Source organism: Lissotriton vulgaris, chromosome 2_2 (assembly GCF_964263255.1).
Source record: "Lissotriton vulgaris chromosome 2_2, aLisVul1.2, whole genome shotgun sequence".
Classification (NCBI taxonomy): domain Eukaryota; kingdom Metazoa; phylum Chordata; class Amphibia; order Caudata; family Salamandridae; genus Lissotriton; species Lissotriton vulgaris.
The window spans coordinates 32,313,767-32,336,156 of NC_141688.1; the positions used below are offsets into that span (position 1 = coordinate 32,313,767).

The 22,390-nt window shown below is 46.9% G+C and overlaps 1 protein-coding gene across 4 annotated transcripts in view; it reads left to right on the top strand.

Annotated features, from left to right (window-relative positions):
- PARP6 (poly(ADP-ribose) polymerase family member 6) overlaps positions 1-14,025 on the top strand; it is a 332,536-nt gene extending 318,511 nt beyond the window's left edge. For 2 of the 4 annotated variants that reach the window (XM_086959240.1, XM_086959241.1), the window contains exon 23: positions 13,461-14,025. In XM_086959240.1, the coding sequence (XP_086815366.1) occupies positions 13,461-13,563 (103 nt within the window). In that variant the 3' untranslated portion in view covers positions 13,564-14,025. The remainder of the gene's footprint in view (positions 1-13,460) is intronic. The other 2 variants (XM_086959238.1, XM_086959239.1) reach the window with 1 other exon arrangement.
- Positions 14,026-22,390: the final 8,365 nt, after the last annotated feature.

Sequence of the window (22,390 nt, forward strand, 5' to 3'; positions counted from 1 at the left end):
AAACAGAAGGGGAGATAGTGGGCAACCCTGTCTGGTACCTCTTTCTATTATGAATGAGTGGGAGATATATTTGCCTATATTTGCCTATTCTGACCCAGGAGCTTCGTTTATGCCGTTAGTCTAGGTCCTGTGTCTATTTTGTGAAGAACCGCAAACAGGTATGGCCACGTCAGCGTGTTGAATGTCTTTTCGGGTCTAATATCAGACACGCTGCATTGGGGAACTGTATTTTCACCCTATCTTGAATGTGAAATAGTCTGCATAGGGTCTGTGAGGTGTTATGTCGTGGGATAAATCCGCATTGATCCGGGTGGATCAATGGCGGCAGGATTTGGGCATACCAATCTGCCAGCAGTTTGCCTAGTATCTTACAGTCTGCATTTAGAAGGGTGATTGGTCTGTATGAGGAGGGGAACGTTGGGTCTCTGTGCGGTTTCGGGAATGTGACTATAATCGATTCCCTAGGGGAGCCTGGAAGTTCACCTTTGTCTAATGCGGTATTATAAATGGTCACCATGTGCGGGATCAGTCGGGTCGAGAAGGTGCTATAATATTCGAGTGGGAAACCGTCCGTCCCTGGCGCTTTATTGCGTGCTAACGCTCTGATTGCCTGGGAAATGTCTGCGGATATGATCTTTGGCTCTAACGCTTTTTTGTTCGCAGGAGGAATTTGAGGTATGCGTAAGGGTGGTAGAAAACTGGTGATCAGTTGATGGTCACAATGTTCTGGGACTCGATAAATGTTTGAGTAATAATCGTGAAATATGCATAGGATATCCACCTGCAAATGTCGGAGGATGCCATCCTTGTCTGCTATCTCAGTGATTGGTGGCACCTCTGAGTCTTGCTTGGCGAGCCAAGCTAGGAGCGTCCCCACCCTATTGCCTTCCCGGTGGACCTTGGAAGCATAGACCCTAAAATTATATTTACGAAGGTCTCTCAGTGTCTCCCCATAAGTGGTTTTTGCAACGGCCACTTGGGCTGGAGTGGCCTCGTCTGTGTCAGCTTTTTTCGATATATCCGCCAGTGTTCGTTCCGCCTGCCCTCTCTAGTGTTCTGCGCTCCCCCACTATGAGTTGTATGCAATGAGCCCGTGCTACGACTTTGAATGTGTCCCATTCGATCAGGCGGGATGACGCAGTGCCTGCGTTTGTCATGAGGTGCTCTTGAATGTGTTCCCCATAAGCGTGTCTGAACACTTGGTTGGTGAGACAGTCGCGCTGTAGTTTCCAAGTGGGTATGGGGTCATGGGGAGGCTTCCATCTGAGGGTCACTGTGTGTGCATCATGGAATGACAGCACCATCCACCAAGTAATCTGTGTGCTGTACTTTAAGAAGTATTGTGGTGGAGCAGAGAAATCTATCCAAGCGTACTCTCAGGTTGTGCGGAATGGAGTGAAAGGAATATAGTCTGGTAGTTGGATTCAGTGCACGCCATGCGTCTGTTAATGCCCAGTGTTTCACCCATATGCTTAAGTGTTCTGTTTGCCTAATCGCAGGTGACTGTGCTTTTGGGGGATGGGATCTGTTGAGGCTAAAGTCTAGGGCGCAGTTGTAGTCTCCCCCCAATATCCACGGCGCTAGCGTGTGGTGGGTTAGCATCCCAGTGAGGCGACTCCAAAAAGGGGCTTGTTATACATTGGGGGCGTATTATGCTTCCTATCAGTATGGGTTGCCCTTCTAATAAACCCTCTATCATTGTGTAGCGTCCCTCTTTGTCTACCATACGTGACCTCTCCTTGAAGGGGGTCCCGGGTCGGATTCAGATTAGAGCCCCCCTAGCGAAGGCGGAGTATATTGTGGCACAGATGATACCCCTCCATTTCTTACGCCAGCGATCCACTTCGGTTGCTGGCAGGTGTGTCTCCTGTAGGAGGGCTATGTGTGCTTGCTGTCTCTTTATGTAGGCATAGACTGCGTATCGTTTACTCGCGTTGTGCATGACCTGGACATTTAATGTGATAAGTTTTATGTCTGTGCTATGGACGGTATTGGACATGTTGCTTGACATCCATACTGGGGCCGTCTATGTGTGCGGTCCCGCTAAACCTTAGTGTCTCCCTCCCACGGCGTGGTCACCATCCACATATAGCGTACCATTCTGGTTACTTGCTCCTATAGGGGTAATAGGTAATTTACAACAGAGGGGAATTTAGACTAAACATCCGGAAACGTTCTCAACTGAAGAGGACCTATCACTCGAGGCAATACGTCCAAACTATACATCTTGTATTGTCTTTAGTTCGTTGTACAAGGGAGTTGGCTGTGCCGCTGCGTAGGTGTCTGGCAGCATGGCTGCCCGCTTCATGGCTCAGGGTTAAGGATGCCTGGGTATGTCTTTACACCTCGTATCACTCCCTGGATTCCGGTCTATTAGGTGGCTGCAGAATGTTCATGATACTGCTCTGGCAGGTCCCGCTGTGTAGTGAAAGTGTTTTCTGGCCAGCTTGTTTCTCAGTTGTCAAACAATGCGTCTGCTGTCTGGGGGGGTCACTATCGGAGGTGTGACCGAACCGTCTCGTGAGGGATGTGCATCACTGACTTCTTCTCCCGAGGTGAATATATGTGGGCCTCTATTTCCGTCTGAGCTTCCACCTGTTGACCGGCCCTCGCCGCCGCTTAGAGTGCTCTTCTGCGTTCCGCTATGATTTGGTCGAGGTCTGGAGAGCTTTTAATGTTGTGGATTGTGGATGTTTGAATCAGCTGCTAGATAGTGATCCCTTTTGGTGCCGCCGCCGGCTGTTAGAAGGTCATGGGCTTTGTGTGCTTCTGCGTCCGTCTGGGTCCCCCACGCGTTGTTCCGCCCAGTTGTTTGCTTCTGTGGTATCTGTAAAGTAGGTCGTAGTTCCATCATGTATAATTTTTAAACGAGCTGGGAACAAGAGTGCATATTGTAGGTTCTTTTGGCGAGGGGCCCGTTTAACCGCTAGAAATGTAGCGCGTTGTCTTTGGACAGCTTGGGAGTAATCCGAGAATAGCATGACCTGTTTGTTCTCCACTCTGAGTGGTCCCGATTGTCGTGCAGCTCAAAGAATAGTGTCTCTATCCTGGTAATCGAGCAGTTTTAGTAGGAATGGTCTATGTGGGGATCCCGGAGGATGCGCCCTTTCTACTGAAAAGTACGGTGTCAAGTCTTGCAGTTGAGTAAACGTTTTAATCCATGTTTCGGCAAAACGGATTGAGTTGGACCCTGCTGCTCCCTCCGGTAAGTTCATAATGCAAATGTTGCTTCGGCGGAATCGCCCTTCAAGGTCATCCGCCTTGTGTTCCAGGGCCTTCACTCTAGTTTGCAGTTCTTTGATAGCATCTTGGTGCGATTGTACTTGCAGCTCCAAGATTTGGAGCGTTCTCTCTCCTTGTGTGACTTTGTCCACCAGTTTTCTGTGGTCGTCGTTTAGTAGATTGAGGTCTACAGCTAATTTCCCAAATTTGGTCTCCATGGCCTCTCCGGAGTGTTCAATTCCAGCTTGATTGACATGGAGTCCACATTGGGGGGTTCCCCTCCCTGCTGCGTGGAGTTGGGGGCCTGTCTCCCGGTTGTGGAAGCTGATGGCGCACCAGTTGCTCGTTGCCGTTCCATGACGTTCTGGGTTCACGCTCTCTCGTATCCACGGGACAGGGTGGAGCACCTGGGTAGGTCACCTCTGTTCAGCAGTGTGATCTGCTGAGGCACTTGAAATGTCGCCCTTCCTTGCTCTAGGGCCTTCTTGCCATCTACCGTGCCAGTGGTGACAGCAATCCCCTTGATGTAGTTGCCCGGTACCAGGCGGCAATGGAGGCACTGGACGTGTGCTGTAATGGCGCTGTTGAACATTTATTTATGGCGCTGCCCACGCTCAGTTCCCCCCGTGGGTCATCGTCGCAGTGTTGGTCTTGCCCGGTGACTTTAAGTAGGCGACCCCCCACTCTTCTGTATGTCAGGTTTGGAGTTCCCCTGTGACCTCTCTTCGCTCTCTGGGCTCCGTTCAATATGACTGTGGGCCTCTGAGGACGTCTGAGTGCGACTCTGGGCCTGGTCCCCAGGGGTCTCTTGATGAAGTGCACTCTATTATCTGCTGCCGGCCAAGCCCCTATTGCGTCTTTAAGCATGGGCACTGCTTATTACAAGGCCTCTCCCCACGCACCTCGAGTTCCGGTGCCGCTTGGGGGGAGGCCGCCGCACGGAGATATCAGCATTGAGGGTATGTAGGAGGTCTCCCCAGCCCGGTCCTTACAGGGATCCCATTTTTTCCCCCGCAATACTCCCTGAGGGGTCCGCTAGTGGTGATCCGGGCACGGTTCTGCCTCCCTCCCCCACGCGCCTCGAGTCCCGGCGGTGTGCTGGGGAGGGGTGTCACACCTGAGCGCGGAGTTCCACCGCATGTAGCTCCTTCCTCTCGCCGCACCAACAGGACATCTATGATGGGCGCCCGCGGTCGGGTTTATCCGAATATCGGGCGGTTGGCCATCCAAAATGCAGCAGAGCGGGGGATGCACTCTCACCTGTCACCACCGGGCTCGTCACACAGTCCAATGAGCGCCGATCTCCACCACCTGCCGCCGCCGCCGCCCGCAGAAGCTGGCAATCACCAGCTCTAGCCTCTGTCCTCCCGCGCCATTAGAGGGGCTACCGGGCCTCAGAAGGGTGGCGCCATTTTAGTCGCGGCACCAGGAACACATCAGAGCTGCCCGCTCTGCCGGATTCATTCCTCCAAGCGCACTCCGAATCTTTTCGGGTGGTTTTTGGGATCTCAGCCACTCAGATCTCGGTTTTCATGGGTGTTGGGATACTTAGGGCATCGGTAGTTGATAATTTTGCTGGCTGCCGACGGAGCACTAAGGAAGTGCTTCCGCCATCTTGGCCGGCTTAGCCACTCCCTGTGTGTGGCCTACACACATGATGTTGCACAGACATTCTATACCATAAGTGACATAACTGACATTAGTAATAATACAGTTTGTCTTGGTAGGTAATGCTTGTGTAATGTTACCATATGTGGAAAAACTTGGCATTGCTGGTTTGATCGCACTACGAACAATTACCGTATTTGTAATGGCCTGAAATAGTCAGACAAACTACATGAAGGTAAAAGAGAGAGTTTTGTAGTCGCTACATTGCAGTGAGGTCTTGTAAGAAAGTCCTTGATATTTTTGTTCTTTTTGAACACAAAGAGAGGCATTTGAAAAAAGATCTGCATTGCTGGAAGAACATGGCAGTTTTATAGAGTGATTACTTAAGGGAACACCTGAGAGGGTTGAAGGTGAAAAATACAACTCTACTCTGATATAAATATCCTCATGTATCTTGTAAGTTAAAATACTTTCCCTAGGACAGACACCAGGCTTTTTTCTCTTCTTTTGTAACACAGCCATATTTGTAATAGATTGTTAATGTGAGCCAAATTAAAAGACTGCTCAACATCTTTCACATGCAAATAAACCAGAGTAGGAGTGAATCACAGTCTCTTTGATTTGGAAATACAACGTTTTAAACAAGATGTAATTCTTGGTAAGGGCTACTTTGGCACTGTTTTTTGGGAGTTTATACCAGCGGAGAGTATTGTGATAATGGAAAGAGACTCATTTTTAGGGATGTTTGCATATATTAATTTTATATAAATCTATCTCTGACATATGTATTTTTCACACATGGCTTCAGAAACAAAAATCAATATTTATTTATTTATTTATTTATTTTCGAGATTTTTATTGCGCATACGAATACCCTGGGGTGTCTCGGCGCATGAAGAGCTAATAGAGATCAGTCATCAATTTATTGGTTGTCAGACATCAATTTACTGGTTAAACAACCACGTTTTTAAGAGCCTGCGGAAACTCATCAGGTTAGGGGCAGTTTTAATCGCCAGTGGCAACAGATTCCAAAGTTTCGGAATAGCCACCAGAAAGCGCCTATCTCCCCAGGTGGCAGTTCTCGCGCGCGGTACTGAAAGGAGGAAATATATTTGCTTAATGGTTCAAGAAAGGAACAATGTAAGGCAATAATAGCCTGTCCACTGCTTTTTCTGTATCCATTTATAATGTGGGCAATTAATATATAGTGAGAGTCTGTGGGTGTCGTGTCTTGAAGAAATTGGATTCTTTTTGCCAGAGCATCCCGCCTTGAGAGAGATATATTGTTGCAGTTCAGACAAAGGGTCTTTTCGAAGCTTCTTATATTGTTCACAAACTGAGAGTTGGTTGAGTATATAATTTTTATAATCAAGTTAATCATTATGACAATGCATTACTTGAGTTGGTAGATTAAAGGAAAATGTCATTTTAGACTCTTAAAAGCTGTAAAGAAACTTCTTCCTCGGTGGTGAAACTGAAGAAGATATACAGATCTTGTTTTTGTAGGTGTTCAGCTTTACTACTACTCAGGTTCTCAAACATGAGATGAACATTGTGTATAAAGGTAGTGTAGGCATGGATAGAAGAGTTTTGAGACAGAAATAGTAGATTTATGCAAGTAAAACGGATACTGTTGACGTGGGGGCAAACTACAGCGAACAATAATCTCTTACGGAGCATCTCAGCTCTGCCCTGCAATTGACTTTTTGCACTTTTCCCTGTTCCCACAGTGGGACCCTCGTGTGAACGAGAGGTTTTTTTAATTCTTTGAAACATTTCTGACATGACTAACGTACTTGATTTTTCTTATATAGTGGCATCTTCATATAATCTGTAATTGTATGTATAAAAATTACCTGTATGTGCATATACATTTTGATTTCTTGTGTATATAATATTGCAATAGTTATATATCACATGCAATTTGTTTATTGTGTCCCATAGCACTGAGTGTCATAGTAAAAATAAATGTACTATTCATATTTTAAATAATGAATTACATTTATTGAAATTAATGAAATCCATAAATTTTAATAATGTTAAACATTAAAACATTTTGCCTTAGATTGTTTTGTTTTTTCGCTAGTAAATCTTCAAAAAGAAAATTTCATTTTATTTGATATATTAAAATTCATTAATTATTGAATTCAAAATTAAGTAACTGGTACTGTAGTATTTTTTATTTTGTTCTACATTAAAATTAAATAAATTAATTGAGGTTATATCTAACTTAAAAATATGCGTATTATTTTTTTATACGTTAATAAACTTTTAAGCTTTTCCCTGTACTTTACCGTGAGGAGTTCTTTACACTGTGGGAACATCTCTGCCTACAAGTGAGATGTTTTGAACTTGTAAATTAGGCTCCATACATAGTTTCAGAGGTGGAGGCATGTAATCCTATACTTTATCATAAATTTACATTCGTAAATGTTGAATAGCCTAAAGTAGTATATTTCCTACAAAGTGTAAGAGTAATCTTACATGTATAGATTTACTCACATGTATCTTTACCTTTGTGAATAGACCCCATATCTTCTTTGTGCTGTGATTCTTGACCATCACTTTTAATAGACATTTATAGCCCTACTTGGAGTATAGCAATGATGCTGATTTGGGTCTTACAGTTCTGCTTTACCTTTTACTTTAGTTAATTGGCAGCTATAATTTACTTTCCAGGACTCTCCGCTATTCCCCTGTTCCTACTACGGGAATCATTCTACGCTAAGGAATGTGCAGCAAGAGGTAGTTCACCCCAAAGAAGGCTTTTTCTGCCAGCATTTTATCTTAACGCAGATTAATCATAGCCCTGCCACAACAATTCACTCTGAGAATTGAAAGATTTTGAAATGCTTTAAATGATTCTCTGTTGTCCTCTGATACGGGTAGGTTACGAAGAACTGACATTGTGTGGGTGTCTTACGTAGACCTTGCATGCCATTTCTGATGTCAACATAGGCAGGGTCTGTGACACAAATCATTTTATTCGCCTCTGGCTTTTCAGGCAGCAGTCTGGTGCCAATGAGAACAGTTCTAATATGCATTTAGGAAGCATCAGGAATTCATATTTTAACTGTGTGAATCTTCTTCCTTTAAGAACACTCCTCTTTTAGGCATGCACTGTCAGAGCAAATTCTCTGTAAGGACATTCATGCTTTGGGAACATTCTTACATTCATGCCTCAGGGAAACTTTTCCTATGGAAGAATACTACCTCTAAAATGTTGTCCTGATGCCTTGGCATTCCCTCCTCAAGAGTGTTCACATCATACAAGCAGTACATTCTTAGCGTTGAGGCATTCCGAGGCACCCCCACTGCAAGAGTGTTGCGATCATACAAGCAGTTCATTCTTAACACTGAGGCATCCCAAGGCATCCTTACTACCAGTATGTTCCCATCATACAAGCAGTTCATTCTTTTGCTGAGGCAACCCCACAGCAAGAGTGTTCACATCATACAAGCAGTTCATGCTTAGCATTAAGGCATCCCTAGTCACCCCGCTGCAAGAGTGTTCCCATCATACAAGCAGTTTATTCTTAGCATTGAGGCATCCTGTGGCACCTTTGTTGCAAGATCATACAAGTAGTTCATTCTTAACAGTGAAGCATCGCAAGGCATCCTTAAAACAAGAGTGTTGCCATCATACTAGCAGTTCATTATTTTGCTTAGGCACCCCCAATGCAAGAGAGTTCACACCATACAAGCAGTTCATGCTTAGCATTAAGGCATCCCTATGCACACCGCTGCAAGTGTGTTCCCATCATACAAGCAGTTTATTCTTAGCATTGAGGCATCCTATGGCACCTCTATTGCAAGAGTGTTCTCATGGTATGAGACTTTCACTCCTACTCCTGAAGCATCACTGCTGCAGAAGTGTTCCCATTATATGAGCAGTTCTTTCCTAATCCCGAGGCATCACTTCTGCAAGTGCTCTTGACATACCAGAAGTGTACTTCTTATGCATGAGCGCTTCCATCATATGAGCAGTTCATTCCCTAAAGCAATGGCATGCGCACTGCAGGAGGGTACCCATCACATGATTCGTTCATTTCTGGCTCAAGAACATTCCCACTTCAAAAGGGCTCACTACATGAGGAACATTCATAAAATGTCGGTGAAAATATTCCTAGATGACACAACCACACTGCTGAAAGTGTCCTATTCATTCTGCAGAAATGTTTTCCTTATAACCTGAACTTATAGCGCTATTCTAAAGTGGAAAGGCCCCAAAAAAAATCTTGGAACTGAAGTCCAGCACCGATAATGATCCCCTCCATCAGGGTCTCCCCAAGGACATTATCCCTCCAAATATGCTACCACGAGAGAAGGAAGATATTGCACCAGTGCTTACTAACTTGCTGAACTCATTATTCTAGTTAAAGCAGGTCCCTAACAACTGGAAACACGCGATGGAGGTTCCGCTATTAAAGAAACCGTCCTTAGATTCTGCATCTCCAGAAAATTTAAGACCAGTATCACTGTTACCTTTCTTCACTAAAATTGCAGAGAAATTTCTCAACTCCCAACTGACTTGAGTTTTTTTTTTTTAAAGAAAAGCAGGTACTGAATGAAACTCAGTCTGATTTCAGGGTGCTTTATAGCACACAATCCGCCATACTCCTGGCCTCTGAGGCGCTAAATATAGCAGCAGATGAAGGTAGGATGGCAGCACTGATTCCTCGTTTTGGAACCATTATGGGATGCCGGTTTCAGAGGCCTCACATGGGAATGGATGAAGCATTTCCTACAAGACAGATCTTTTCAAGTCCTTCAACAACCCTTTAAGTCGGAGATCTATCCCCTATCACAAGGGGTGCCACAGAGTTCTGCCCTTTGCCCAATATTGTTTAATGTGTATACACACCCACTAGCCGATATAGTACTGAAACATGGGGTGAAGCTGGTGTCATGTGCTGATGACAAGCATCTGATCATCACGTTAAAACAGAAGGCTGCACCTAAATTCAAAGCCTGCTTAATTAATCTGGCTAACTGGATGAATTCCAGTTGTTTCCAATTAAATGCAGGTAAGACTGACATCATGGTGGTTGGTAAACAGCCTTCCATCTGGTCTCCAGTTGGTGGCCAAAAGAATTAGGGCCAAACCCGGTTCCCAAACCCAAGATCAGAAATTTGGGAGTTTGGTTTGATGATACACTATCTTTTATGGAACAAATATCAGTGCTGGCTGGTACTTGCTTTTGCCTCTTAAGGATGCTAAGGAAAGTTTTAGATCTCTTTCCTCTAGATTCTAAAAAGACCATTATTCAGGCTTTGATCACATCTCGATTGGATTACTGAAATATTCTCTATCTAGGGCTCACTCAATAAGAACAATTTGAAAATACGGCAGAAAGTCTAGAATGCTTCTGCCTGGATGCTACTGAACATCCCAAGGCGAACCCTGGTGGGAGTAGCCCTGAGGGTGCTGCATTGGCTACTGGTGCACTACAGAGTCATTTTTAAATCTCTGTGTTTCTGCAATAGGATTCTGAATGAGAAAGGACCTAGCTATCTCCGGCCCTTACTCACTCCTTACAGACCTATCCGGAATCTTAGGTCATCGGGCACGACTAAGCTAACAGTGCCAAAAGTTCATAAGGCACGCATAGGAGGTGGATCCTTCCGTTTTTTAGTAGCTAAAGCCTGGAATCAATTGCCGTTAGAGCTGAGGATGCAGCCCTCAGAAGTGCTGTTTCACCGAAAACTCAAAACATGGGGGCATATCTTTAAGTGCTGAAGATATTATTATCGCCGCTTTAGCGTCCGTTTTCAGGCGAAAAGCGGCGATAATTATATCGCATTATTTGCAAGGACACGTTAGCGCGTGTTTCCTTGCTTCAGCTCCCGTATTGTTCACACCTCACTTTGCATCTCTAATGAGATGCAAAGGAGGCGTGCCTAACAAAACCCCATGGGAAAATATCGCTACCCCAGCTTCGTGCTTTCATCAACAAGGGGTAGCGATATTTTAAATCCCGTTAACTATGCCTTAACGCAGGAATTTAACATCTGTTAAATTCCTGACTAAAGGTATAGCTAACATGGGAGGTGGATTATGGTGATACGACCACAGGGTCGTACCACCGAGGCTATCTCCGTTTTGGGTGCAACATTGCTGGTTTTCCAGCGATGTTGGCCCATTTCCCTAGAATATTATCGCCCTGGAGTAACGCGTTGTTAATAACGCATTAACAGGGTGATAAATTCCTGCGATAGAAAGTGATAAATAAACAAGCGCTAAGCGCGCTTTGTGGTTATTTATTGCCGTCCTAGTAAATTTGCCCCATGGTTCTTTCGGTCACCTATGGGGGATTGGTGCTAACTTCTGCTGTCTTGGATTGGGCCACGTTTTTTTCTCTCAGGCAGGGATGTCTTAGCGCTGGTACACTCCATTGGAGTAACCATGCACTTTATAAGCTTTTAATCTAATCTCCATTGTCTTCAGTGGAGCTCCCAAAATTTATTATCGACCGGCACAGGCACAGCTGGCTATACCGTCCACTAATGGCTTGCTCATGGGTGACTGGGCCAGGCCGAACGGCATAAGCATTTAATAATACTAAATATATATATTAAAAAAATTAAGCTCATTCAAAATTGTGCAATATTCAAACACTTATATTTGTAGAACAGAGGGATGCGGAGGCGTGGCTGCGAGGCACTAAACCAGAACTGCGGGCTACAGAGACTGGTGCTGGTGGAAAGGCTGTGGCTCGATAGCAGAGGTGAAGCGGCAGAAATGAAGGCCATACACTGGAAGTGCACCATAAGTAGAGACAGGGGGAAATGCAGTAAGGCTGGCAAGCAAGGATGCCTGACCCTAAAATGGCGGCCGCAACACCACGAAAATAGGAGACATTGGACACTCTGTGAGGGCATGACATATCAAGACATAGCACAGGCTACCCTCCAGCGATGCCAGCAACTCAGGACTATGACAGACAAACGCAAAGCGGAATACATTAGGTATTGATGGACATACCCTTTCGTCCTCACGTTTGAGTTCAAGAACAAAACTCGACACGACTGACCTGAAGGAAGCGATGGAACTCCTGGGACTACCACTGCCCGACCCAGCGACCAGCTGCGATCAGGTGGCGGGGTCTGGCGTAGACACAAGACGGAAGAATCAATCCGAGAGAGTCCACAGTGCCAAGGAAGCCACTTACAGTTGAGGTATGGTATGGCACCCCTTGCCAAAGCACTCCCTCTCCCCTTTTTGGGGAAGGATCCAGTAGGTAGGCATTGGAGTCTCAGAGACCCCTCTGAGAGAGTCCACTGCGTAAAGGGAATCTCGCGCATCGTGAGTTGGTGGAATGATACCACTTACTGGACTTTAGATGCAGCTTTGACCCGTCTACCGATTTGTGTCCCCATCACCCTCCCACTCTTCTTTCTTGCTGTGTCTCTACCCCCTCCCCTATTTTCCCTCCTTCATTCACTGTCTACTTCCCCTGCTCATACCCCCTCTCCCCTTAATCCCACCCCTTAACTGCTTTTTCCCTCACGTTTATGTCCTTATTGTTTATCTCGACCTAACATGTAACTGTTTAGCTATGTTCTAATAACTGTGTAACCTTTGGAACGATGTAACCTGCTACTTTGGTCTGAAACTCCTGTAAAGCGCTCTGATACCTCCGGGTGTAGCCAGCGCTATATAAAACCTTTCAAATAAATAAACAAAAAGAAAAAAGATCAATTGAAAATGGGAATGTTATTAACCTGCTAATTGATTATGAATAGATACCACACACTTTTATCTACATTATGCTCTGCAATGAGAATTGGGATTTCCCAACTTTGATCTAAACTGAAAGTCAGCAGCTCTTGTGTGTTCTGTACTGACAATATGTTCCTTTTTAAATCATTTCATGTGATCATTTATTTCGTTTTACAAAATATTTCATGTTACAAAATACTTTAGGGTTTGTAGTTACAATCTATAAGTAAATGTTGCAGCACAAGCATGGGACCCTGACAAAGCGTAAGGTCTGGGGAGCCAACCTCAGCTGATGACACTTCTGACAGACATGAGCTGTGACAAGAAGCTGGTGAACAACAGAACACCGCTAAAAACGAAACCCTATCCCAGTAACGACTAACCGCATTGGTTGACGTTCAAGACCTTATTCAGTTATAAAAATAAATAGAAATTTTCTCCTCATTTAGAGAGTGTATATACTCCAGTAGCACATAGCCAAATCAAGCAATTCCACCACAACTAAGGCCCTCAGACGCTTGCAAAACACAACGCGGCACAATAGATAGTCATTTTAAAGACCCCATGCGCTGTGCTAAATTGTGCTGAGTCGCGCGAGTGCCCTCTCAAACTTTAGGCCACCTATGTACATCAGGAGAACATTTTTATTCATCTTGATGGTAGTTAAGATACCCATCCTTCCAGGATCCAGTCTTACCACCTCTGAGTGTTTTCTCAAGTGAAAGTGAAAGATCTGTTTTCAGTGTAATCATTGTGGTTCATATGGGTGCTGTACGCGCATGAGCTGTGCGTCTTCTCTTCGCTAGTTGTGGAAAGTTGTTATGTGGGCCAGGGATGCTGATTAAGTGGTGACCAAGAAGGATCTTCATTCCTAAGCAGTGACATATTTTCTCTTTTTTGGACTCAGGTATGAGGATGGTCAAGTCGGAGATGCCAACATAAACACCCAGGATCCCAAGATTCAGAAGGAGATCATGCGCGTCATTGGAACCCAGGTCTACACAAACTGAGGAGAATCTATTGAAGTCTGCATCCAGCTTGGGATGGTGCAGCATGGCGGCCTTGTTGCCAGTCGGGCTCGGCCCACCTCATGTTGGAAGAGCCAATGCCAGAGGTGGCCGAGGCATGGATGGAGCCTGTCATTTTCAGACAGACGCTGAAAATTTCAACTGAGATTGACCCCTTACCTGGAAATCTCTGTGCGAATAGTGACACAAAAGTCTCTGCAGCAGAGGCACTGACACTGGTGGGGTTTTAATGGAAGACTTGTTCTGAGTTTGTAAAAAGATGTGGAAGTCATTGAAAAATGTTGGTTTTTCCACCCCTCTGTCGCCTCCGTTTTCCTCAGCAGGAAGTCAGTGGACACTGTCACTCCTGTGTCTTGTCATGGACCTTTCTAAAGTTTACAGTGTTGACGTTTTTAGAGAAAAAAAGAAAGAACTGATTTTGTTTTAACTTATTAAAATTCTTTAAAAAAAATGCCTGTCTGCCATTGTGGTTGAATTAACCTTGCTCTGGGAGTAAAACAGTGGTGGAAAGCATTAAGTATGTCTAATAAAGTGACAGAGAAGGGATAGCCGGATGAGAGAGCGTTGAGTCCTTCAAAAACCGTAAGAAATGGAAACTCACAAAACCTTCCCTCTTATATCTTTACAAGTTCCTAAAAATTGGGTTGGCAAACTGCGGCTATTGAAGCTGGCATCTGCAACAGGAGGGAGGAGTGGTGGGCACTGCTGCAAGTGCGCATGACAGTTTGGCTGACCGTCTTAGGGTGGCCAAACCGTCATGCTCACTTAGATCTCTCCAACCCGAGCTGTGCTGCACAGCCTGGAAGAGAACAAGCTTACAGGCCCTAACTGAGTATTAAACCAGCCCACTTAGACCAATCACACAACACTGCTGTCTTGCATTACCAGCATGAGAGCAGTGCCGTGATTGCCATAGGAGACTAGGAGCCTTTTATAGACTGCCGGGAGTTGAGAATAGAGGTGCAGAAGAGCACCGAGGTGGTGACTGGCAGGTAAGTGCCTTTTATTTTTTATTCCTCTCCAGTGCTGCCCCTCACCTCATCCTGTGTTGCCCACTTTTATGTCACAGCAGCTGCCGCTGCATACATTGTGTTACCCATCTACTGTTATCTCCTTAAAGAAGGTAAGCAACAGAACCTCCTTTTCCATGGTGAATAAAGCCCTTTGCCTGTTAGGTGGAACTCTGAATCTAGTGAATTTGGCAAACACGGCAGGTAGTGTTCTGTAGATTAGGGGATTGATGGATTAACTCCCTTGGCATACTCAAGCTAGGTCACAGCAATACTTTATAATGGATGGGGTTTGCGTGATGTGAGAGATGTGTGCTGCTCCCAGTCTCAAGGCATATCAGTAAATTTGGGCTTCAGAGATTTCACAGAACAGGTGCTATCAGCTCTTAAATCATATTTTGTGATACTTGTAAAATTGTTTCAATCATGAACTCTAAAGAATTTTATTGAGGCATCACAGAGCTTAGAGTCCTCTTCTGGACTGTTCCTCTGTTTCCACTGCCCAGTCCTAGATACTTCCGGCTTCTGGTTCTGTTGACCACACCTGTTGACAGGCCATTGGTGTCTCCCACACACGTCTATTTCCCTGTTATTTCGTCACACCACTCTTCATTTTTTTATTTATTTTGCTGTTGTATATAGTGCAAACAAGCAGCAAATGGTTAAAGGTGATTTACATAAGAACAGTTAGGATACATAAGAATATTTAAGGGAAGTGATCTTTTCTGCAATGTTACATTACATTTACTGTGGACAGGTTTCATGAGGAAAAGTAATAGCCATTAAGAGTGGCAGTTTGTATAAAAAGAATTTCAGCCGATTGTCAAAGAATTGTTCGGGTTAGGGCATCCAGGTGTTTTTGGCGCCCATTTACAAACTGGGGGGCATATTACCAACAAGTAGAGATATTTATCGCTAAATAGGCTTAGCGACAATTTTTTTATCGCTGCCTATCGCTGGATATGTTAGCGGAGAAAACATTTTATTAGCAACTTTTTTTTCCATTGTGCTAAAATATCCAGCGATAGCGCCGAAATGCGTGAATATCGCTGAGAATACAGCGATATTCTCGCATTAGCGATGAAATGCTCTTAGCCATGTTATCCACCTCCCATTGGATAACATGGCTAAGAACTGGTCTGGGCAGGTGTTATTATTTGGAGATATTCACGCTTAGCGCGAATATTTCCAATGCTACGCCTGCCTTGCTAATAGGATATAGCGACGTTAGCGACTGCTTTCAGTCGCTAACTGGTTGGGTACGCCCACTTTGCATGTCATTAACGATAAACATCGCTGACATGCAAAGCGGGCCCCAAACCACTCGCTATCGCCTAAATGCTGTCGCTAACATCAGTTAGCGACAGCTTGCTAGTAGGGCGATAGAATTATCGCCGCTTAGCAGCTGAAAACGACGATAATTGCCTATCGCCCCCCTTGGTAATATGCCCCTACATTTTGTAGTTGATTAGTAGGACTACAGTAGTACTACTAAAGTACTATTCACAAACCTACACGTGTAAATATCCACTTCCACCTCTCCTGTCTTCTATGGGAACATCCTCACATATGTAAGTTTACTATTTAGTAATAAATCTGGAAGGATACCAGGGAAGTGATTGAAAAAAGATGCAGCCTTACTACTAAAGTAAGTTTTGGGGGTTTGGAAGAGTAAGAATGTGTTTTAGGGAGTGTTAGAGTGGGGTTTAGAGAGGGTCATATCCCCACCAAAAAAGAGTAAACCCATTGCTATGCACAATCTGCACTTCTAAATTTTCTACTGGCAAAAAAGGACACAAAAAGTAGTAAATCACCCCAGCTCAAAGTAGGAGTAGGTCCAGCACCACATATGGCCAACCACTGGTCCTACAACACTGTCCCGAAGTTAGGGGCTTAAAATAAAATCCAATAAGAAATAATGTTAAATTAAATGATTGCAAATAGTAAAAATATAAATAAATATTTTCTTAAAACATCTATACATAGGGCGTGGCTTGGAGGGCTATCATGGCGGACATGCGTTAGACAAGTTTCCTCAAGCCCTGCCATTTATTTGCTAATATCCTGCCCACATCTTATTTGATTTCACATCCTGAGCATCTCTTGAGACAGCGGTACTGGGATAGACTATCCTGTGGTGGCTGAGCAGCTTGCGGCCCCTACCTGGGTGATATATACAAAGAGGACGTGCGGTGGTGGAGTCCGGTAGCACAAGTTGAGGGCCTGGCATGGTGGCAGTGAGTTTTTGGGCCTAGATGGCATTCATGCCAGGAAGGCCGACACACGTCTAGAGATTACCCAGGATCGCAAGGAATGTTCTCGACCCTGTTCCAGTGCTGCAGAGTCGTAGACCCTGCGTGGCGTAGGAGGCTGTGCACCGGAGGACTGTCAGACTGTGCGGCGGTGAGTAGGAGAATGCCATTTAGACCCCCGTGCCAGCTGGGTTCGGGGTTGGCGCTTCTGGTTTGGGGGTCACCTGCAGTGGACTGTCTAGTGGGAGGGGCAATTTGTCTCCAGGCCACTGGGGCGGCTGTGGACCGGCCCGCATTCCCACTTCTGTGGTCACATGTTTGGGCCTCGTTGGGCCTAAGTTCCATGGAGAACCGGGTTGGGTTGGGGCCTCTACCACCCCCCTGGATGACTAATGGTAGTGGACTGCAGTGCTGTGGCCTCCGGAGTGAGGAAGTTGCGGAGGTGAGGCATCGTAGCTGAAGAGGCTGGCCACTGTGACCACGCGGCCACCTGCATTACACCAACAGAGGAGCGTGCGAAGGAGCAAGTGTGGTCCAGGGTGAGCGTGCTCGAGGAGGAGCGCGTCGCTTGTCTTCCTATCCCAGCGACTACAGCAGAAGGCGTGAGGCAGAGGGCAGCGCCACGTGTAGGCCCTGCTGACGGCTGGAGGCGACGCCTGGCCTGCCACATGGTTCCTGGGCCCAGGTGAGAAGCGGGCTGAAGCAGTGTGTGCACGGTGGGGTGAGGCAGGCCCAGAGTGTGAGCAGTAGCGAACAGAACACAACAAAGAGAAACAAGCATTTGCAATGCAATAGGTCTTGCCCTTGTGAGAGTTTGAGCTATTGGCGTTGTAAATGACAATGCCTTTTATTTGTGTTTTAAAAACCAAAACGTAAATTAAAGGTATTGTTTTTTACAATGTCAATAGCTTAAAGTCGCGTAAATGCGAGACCAATTGCATTTCAAATGCTTGTTATCGTTCCAGCATTTTCTGAACCCCAAACCTTATTTTTGAGATACTGCAGCCTCCCTACTTCCTTTGCCCATGCCTAGTGTACGTAGCTTAAGCCTGCTCTGGAGGTGCTCCTTCACAGATACACGCAGCAGGCACCTCTCTTTGCTGTCACATTAGTGTTACAAGGGTCCTCAGCTCTCTCTTCCTTAAGGCTAATTCACTCCGTCTCCTGCTCCGATACATAATTACTTTGCTTTCCTGCCTCAGTGCCGTGACGGTCACTGTCTCAAAAGCGTTTAGCTCGGCGGCATGCTCTACTCTGTGTTCTTCAGCACTCACAGGCACGCACACTGCTCTCGTCTCGTTGGTGCAGCATTCGCATTCTATTCCATGAGCCTCACTTTCCTGGCCCTTGGCTGTAGTAGTTGCATCGGTACACCTCGTCCCACAACCCTCACCACCCAAATGATACACAGACAAGCATGTTGGGAATAAGAAGTTGCAGGTTTATTTGTGATACAAATAACAGAGCGGGTTAACTGACAGGCGACCCCCCTATTCCCCGCAACCCCTTGTTGCAGGGCGCCTGAAGTTGAGCCAAGGAAGCAGACACCAATGGCCCTAGCCAGGTGTCGAACCTGGGAGGCACCAGCCTCCCACCGGTGGACCTATTGTCCACCTGCCCCACCCTCCAGACAAGGGAGAGTCAACTCACACCTTGCCCAGCCAGGCGGGGCGTTATTAGCAAACCCCCGGTTGCTCAGGCTTACAACCGCCCTAAGGACTAACGGGGTGCCGTTGAACCAAGTCCCCAAGAAGGGCCCCTCGGCTTATGTATGACTCAGCGCTGTGCATTTTGCACTGGGGCTTCAGGTCCTGTTCCTGCGCCTGTCCTGCATGGGGGGGTTGCCTTGTAACTCCTCCTGCAACCTAGAAAACATAAATACAACATTAATATTCCCCCCTCCCCACTTCCCCCCTTTCAACGGGTGAGCGGTAGGGAGGGGAGCAGAAATTGCGGGCCTCGCGTGCGGTGTCGTGGGGAAGTGAGGGGGGGGGCCTAAGGGAATTAAATGGCCTGAGGCTGGCGAGGAGCAGCCTGCACACCCGTCAGTGATGGAGGAGGCAGCAGCAAAGAGGGTGCCAGGAGGGAGGAGCTCCCCTATAACCGTTCCAAAAAAGGGGTTGGCCTATCCTTGCGTGACCCCGCCCCCCCTCCCTCTCCCGGGCTGGCCTCGGTTCCCTGCGCCCTACTACGGGGTTTGCCCTCCTATGGGGTCCCCTGCAGGGACCTCGGGCCTCCCGCATAGTAGTTGCATCGGTACACCTCGTCCCACAACCCTCACCACCCAAATGATACACAGACAAGCATGTTGGGAATAAGAAGTTGCAGGTTTATTTGTGATACAAATAACAGCGCGGGTTAACTGACAGGCGACCCCCCTATACCCCGCAACCCCTTGTTGCAGGGCGTCTGAAGTTGAGCCAAGGAAGCGGACACCAATGGCCCTAGCCACCTGCCCCACCCTCCAGACAAGGGAGAGTCAACTCACACCTTGACCAGCCAGGCGGGGCGTTATTAGCAACCCCCGGTTGCTCAGGCTTACAACCGCCTAAGGACTAACGGGGTGCCGTTGAACCAAGTCCCCAAGAAGGGCCCCTCGGCTTATGTATGACTCAGAGCTGTGCATTTTGCACTGGGGCTTCAGGTCCTGTTCCTGCGCCTGTCCTGCATGGGGGGGGTCGCCTTGTACCTTTTCCACAGCCCTGGGCATGGCACTCGCTGCGCCCAGAGCCCCCACTACCTAGCCCTAGTCCTCTCTTATCTACATCCGGCTGTTTCTAGCGCCTCCCCCAAGTCTAATAAGAAAATCGCCATGCCCACTTTGGACAAATGTACCCCATCAGATTCCCAGCAACCAATGGATTTGGCGTGCAGCAAGCCATGCCTGATGAAACCTACCCCTCTTTGTTCGCTGAATTTGCGCATTGCTGTGGTGACGCGCTTGCGAGTGACTTCTAATGCCTCCTGTGATATTGCTCCATGCCAGATAGGTCTAGGGGAAATTTCTGACCAGTATATGTTGCACTGTCCTAATTCGCCGCTCAAGATGCTCAAATCCTTTCTCATTGCGTCTAACAAACGCCTCTTGCCTAACGCCACCAGGTCGTTCCCCCCCAAGGTGCACCACCAGGATGTTTGGTTTTTGCCTGTGTTCCTTCAATAATCTACGCAGCGTCCCTATCAGTGCTGCCCAGTGCATCCCAGGGAAGCCGAACCACGATATGTTTGTGTTGTTAAAACCATGCTTCCAGGTGTTGGCCTGCACCCATCTCGCCAGTCTCGTGACATACGAGTGCCCCATCACCCATACCTCTGTCCCTGCAATAAAACACAGTATGTTGAAAATTGTTGTTTATTGACACACTTAAAAGCACTGCAACGTCAAAAACACACCACTTGGCTGCTAATTATGAACCATAATGTCTAACTCTTGTCCCGGTTTACAGGTTATATACATTATTTACACGTCATTAATCACATGTCTGCTCACAGGGCGTATTACGCTCAATGGTCTCACATACCTCCTGTAGCAGTTGGATTCCCAATGGCCCACTTTTTTAATTGCTTCGGCTGGGAGGCCCACCCTAAAGGCCGTGGTAGCCGCCCCTATCCTGAAGGAATGTGAACTAAACTTGGCACCGTTTGTAGTGTACCCTGCCAAGAATAAGCACCCTTGCATCACATGGTCCACCTGATACTTTGTGACTGGGGAACCGTCAGCGTGTATAAGTAGTAGCCCGTCTGCATGAGGGCGGCGGGACAGGAACGTGGCCAGCAGAGCCACCGGGCAGTAATTGTCGTTACCCAAGCGCTGTAATGTAATGTTCCTACCCTTGCCTGACTGGTCTGTCTTGGAGGCTTGTAGAAGGATCTCGACCGACTCCGCTGTTGAACGCACGTCCCTTACCGAGATGGCCCTGGAGTTAACCTCATTTTTGGACCGAGCCACTAGCTCACCTATTCTAAATGCTCTGAAGAAAGCAAGGCTAAACGTAACTGCGAAGAGGGCTGCCTCATAAGCGGAATGTGTAACTGTAGGCAAGGCGTCTATCATGTTCTTTAAAGTGTCATAATCTATGGGGGTCCTCTGATCTGCCACTTTGGGCATCACTCTCGCCCACCCTTTGAGTGCCGCCCTTGTTGGAAATAACGTCGTAGGGTCCTTCTGACCTAACAGACGAGCATGGTGCCCGATAGCAGACAAATGGCCCGCCATCCATGAGTGGCTCTTCCCCTCATCCTTCGCCCAAACCATGAATGCCTGCACTTTTTCCACTTGTCTCGAAGCCTCCCGCTCCCATGGGCCCATGATTTCGCAGAATGTCTTTACACAAGTCTGGTATCTCCTCATCGTTCTAGGTGCCGATGACATCTCGCCTAATTCTCTGATGCGCTGCGCCACCGCAGCAGATGCCAAAGCCGAGCCGGGAAAGGCGTCATCTCTTCCCTCGCCCGTGGCCACGCCTCTCGGAACCGATGCCAATGGAAACGTGAAAGTGCGTCAGCAGCCGTGTTTTGAGCTCCCGGGATGTGCTTAGCTTTGCATTCCACATTATTGTATAGACAGACTTTGACCAGCTCCCTGAGTAAACATAACACAAGTGCACAAGAGGCCGACTGGGTATTGATGGCTTGGACTACCGCCATATTATCTGACCATAGGACCACTCTTTTCGCAGACAGCAAGGCAGGCCAAAGGTGGAAAACCACAACGATTGGGAGCAGTTCTAAAACTGTTATGTTGGAGGTGATCTTTTTCTTCCTCCAAGCATTGGGCCACCCCGCCGCGCACCAGTCTTTGTCGAGAATTGCCCCAAATCCATCCCTACCTGACGCGTCAGTAAACAACGTCAGCTCCTGGCTGCTGGTCCAGGGTTCCCTCCATATCACTGATCCATTAAAGTGCTCAAGGAAGTCCCCCCACACCTTAAGATCCTCCTTGACCCCAAAACTCAACCTCACTAGGTGGTGCTTGCGCTTAATCTTAGCCGCTGTCCTGGCCAACCAGCGCGCAAATGCCCTACCCGCTGGAATCACTTTTGTGGCGAAGCTTAGTCTCCCATGCAAGCTTTGAATGTCGTCTAATGACACCTTGTCCTGCCCTAGCAACTGTTTTATTTGTGCTGCCAGTTCTGAAACCTTGTCTGCTGGGAGCCTGGCCTCACCTGTTAACGTGTCAATTTCAATACCTAAGAAAACTAACGCCTGCGCAGGACCCACAGTCTTCCCAGGAGCCAGTGGCACTCCAAGATACTTAGTCATTCTTTGAAATTTCGCCAGCGCCTCTGCACATTCAGCTGTCTCTGCTTTGCCCACAAACAGGAAGTCATCCAGATAATGGGTTACGCCCAGTACTCCCTCAACGTCTTGAAGTACCCATTGCAAGAAGGTGCTGAATGCTTCGAATAATGCGCAGGAGATGGAGCAACCCATGGGCATGCATTTATCGTAGTAATATTCATTGCCCAGCCTGAAGCCCAGCAAGTTCTGGCTGCTAGGGTGCACTGGCAGGAGGCGGAAGGCAGACTCGATATCCGCTTTTGCCAA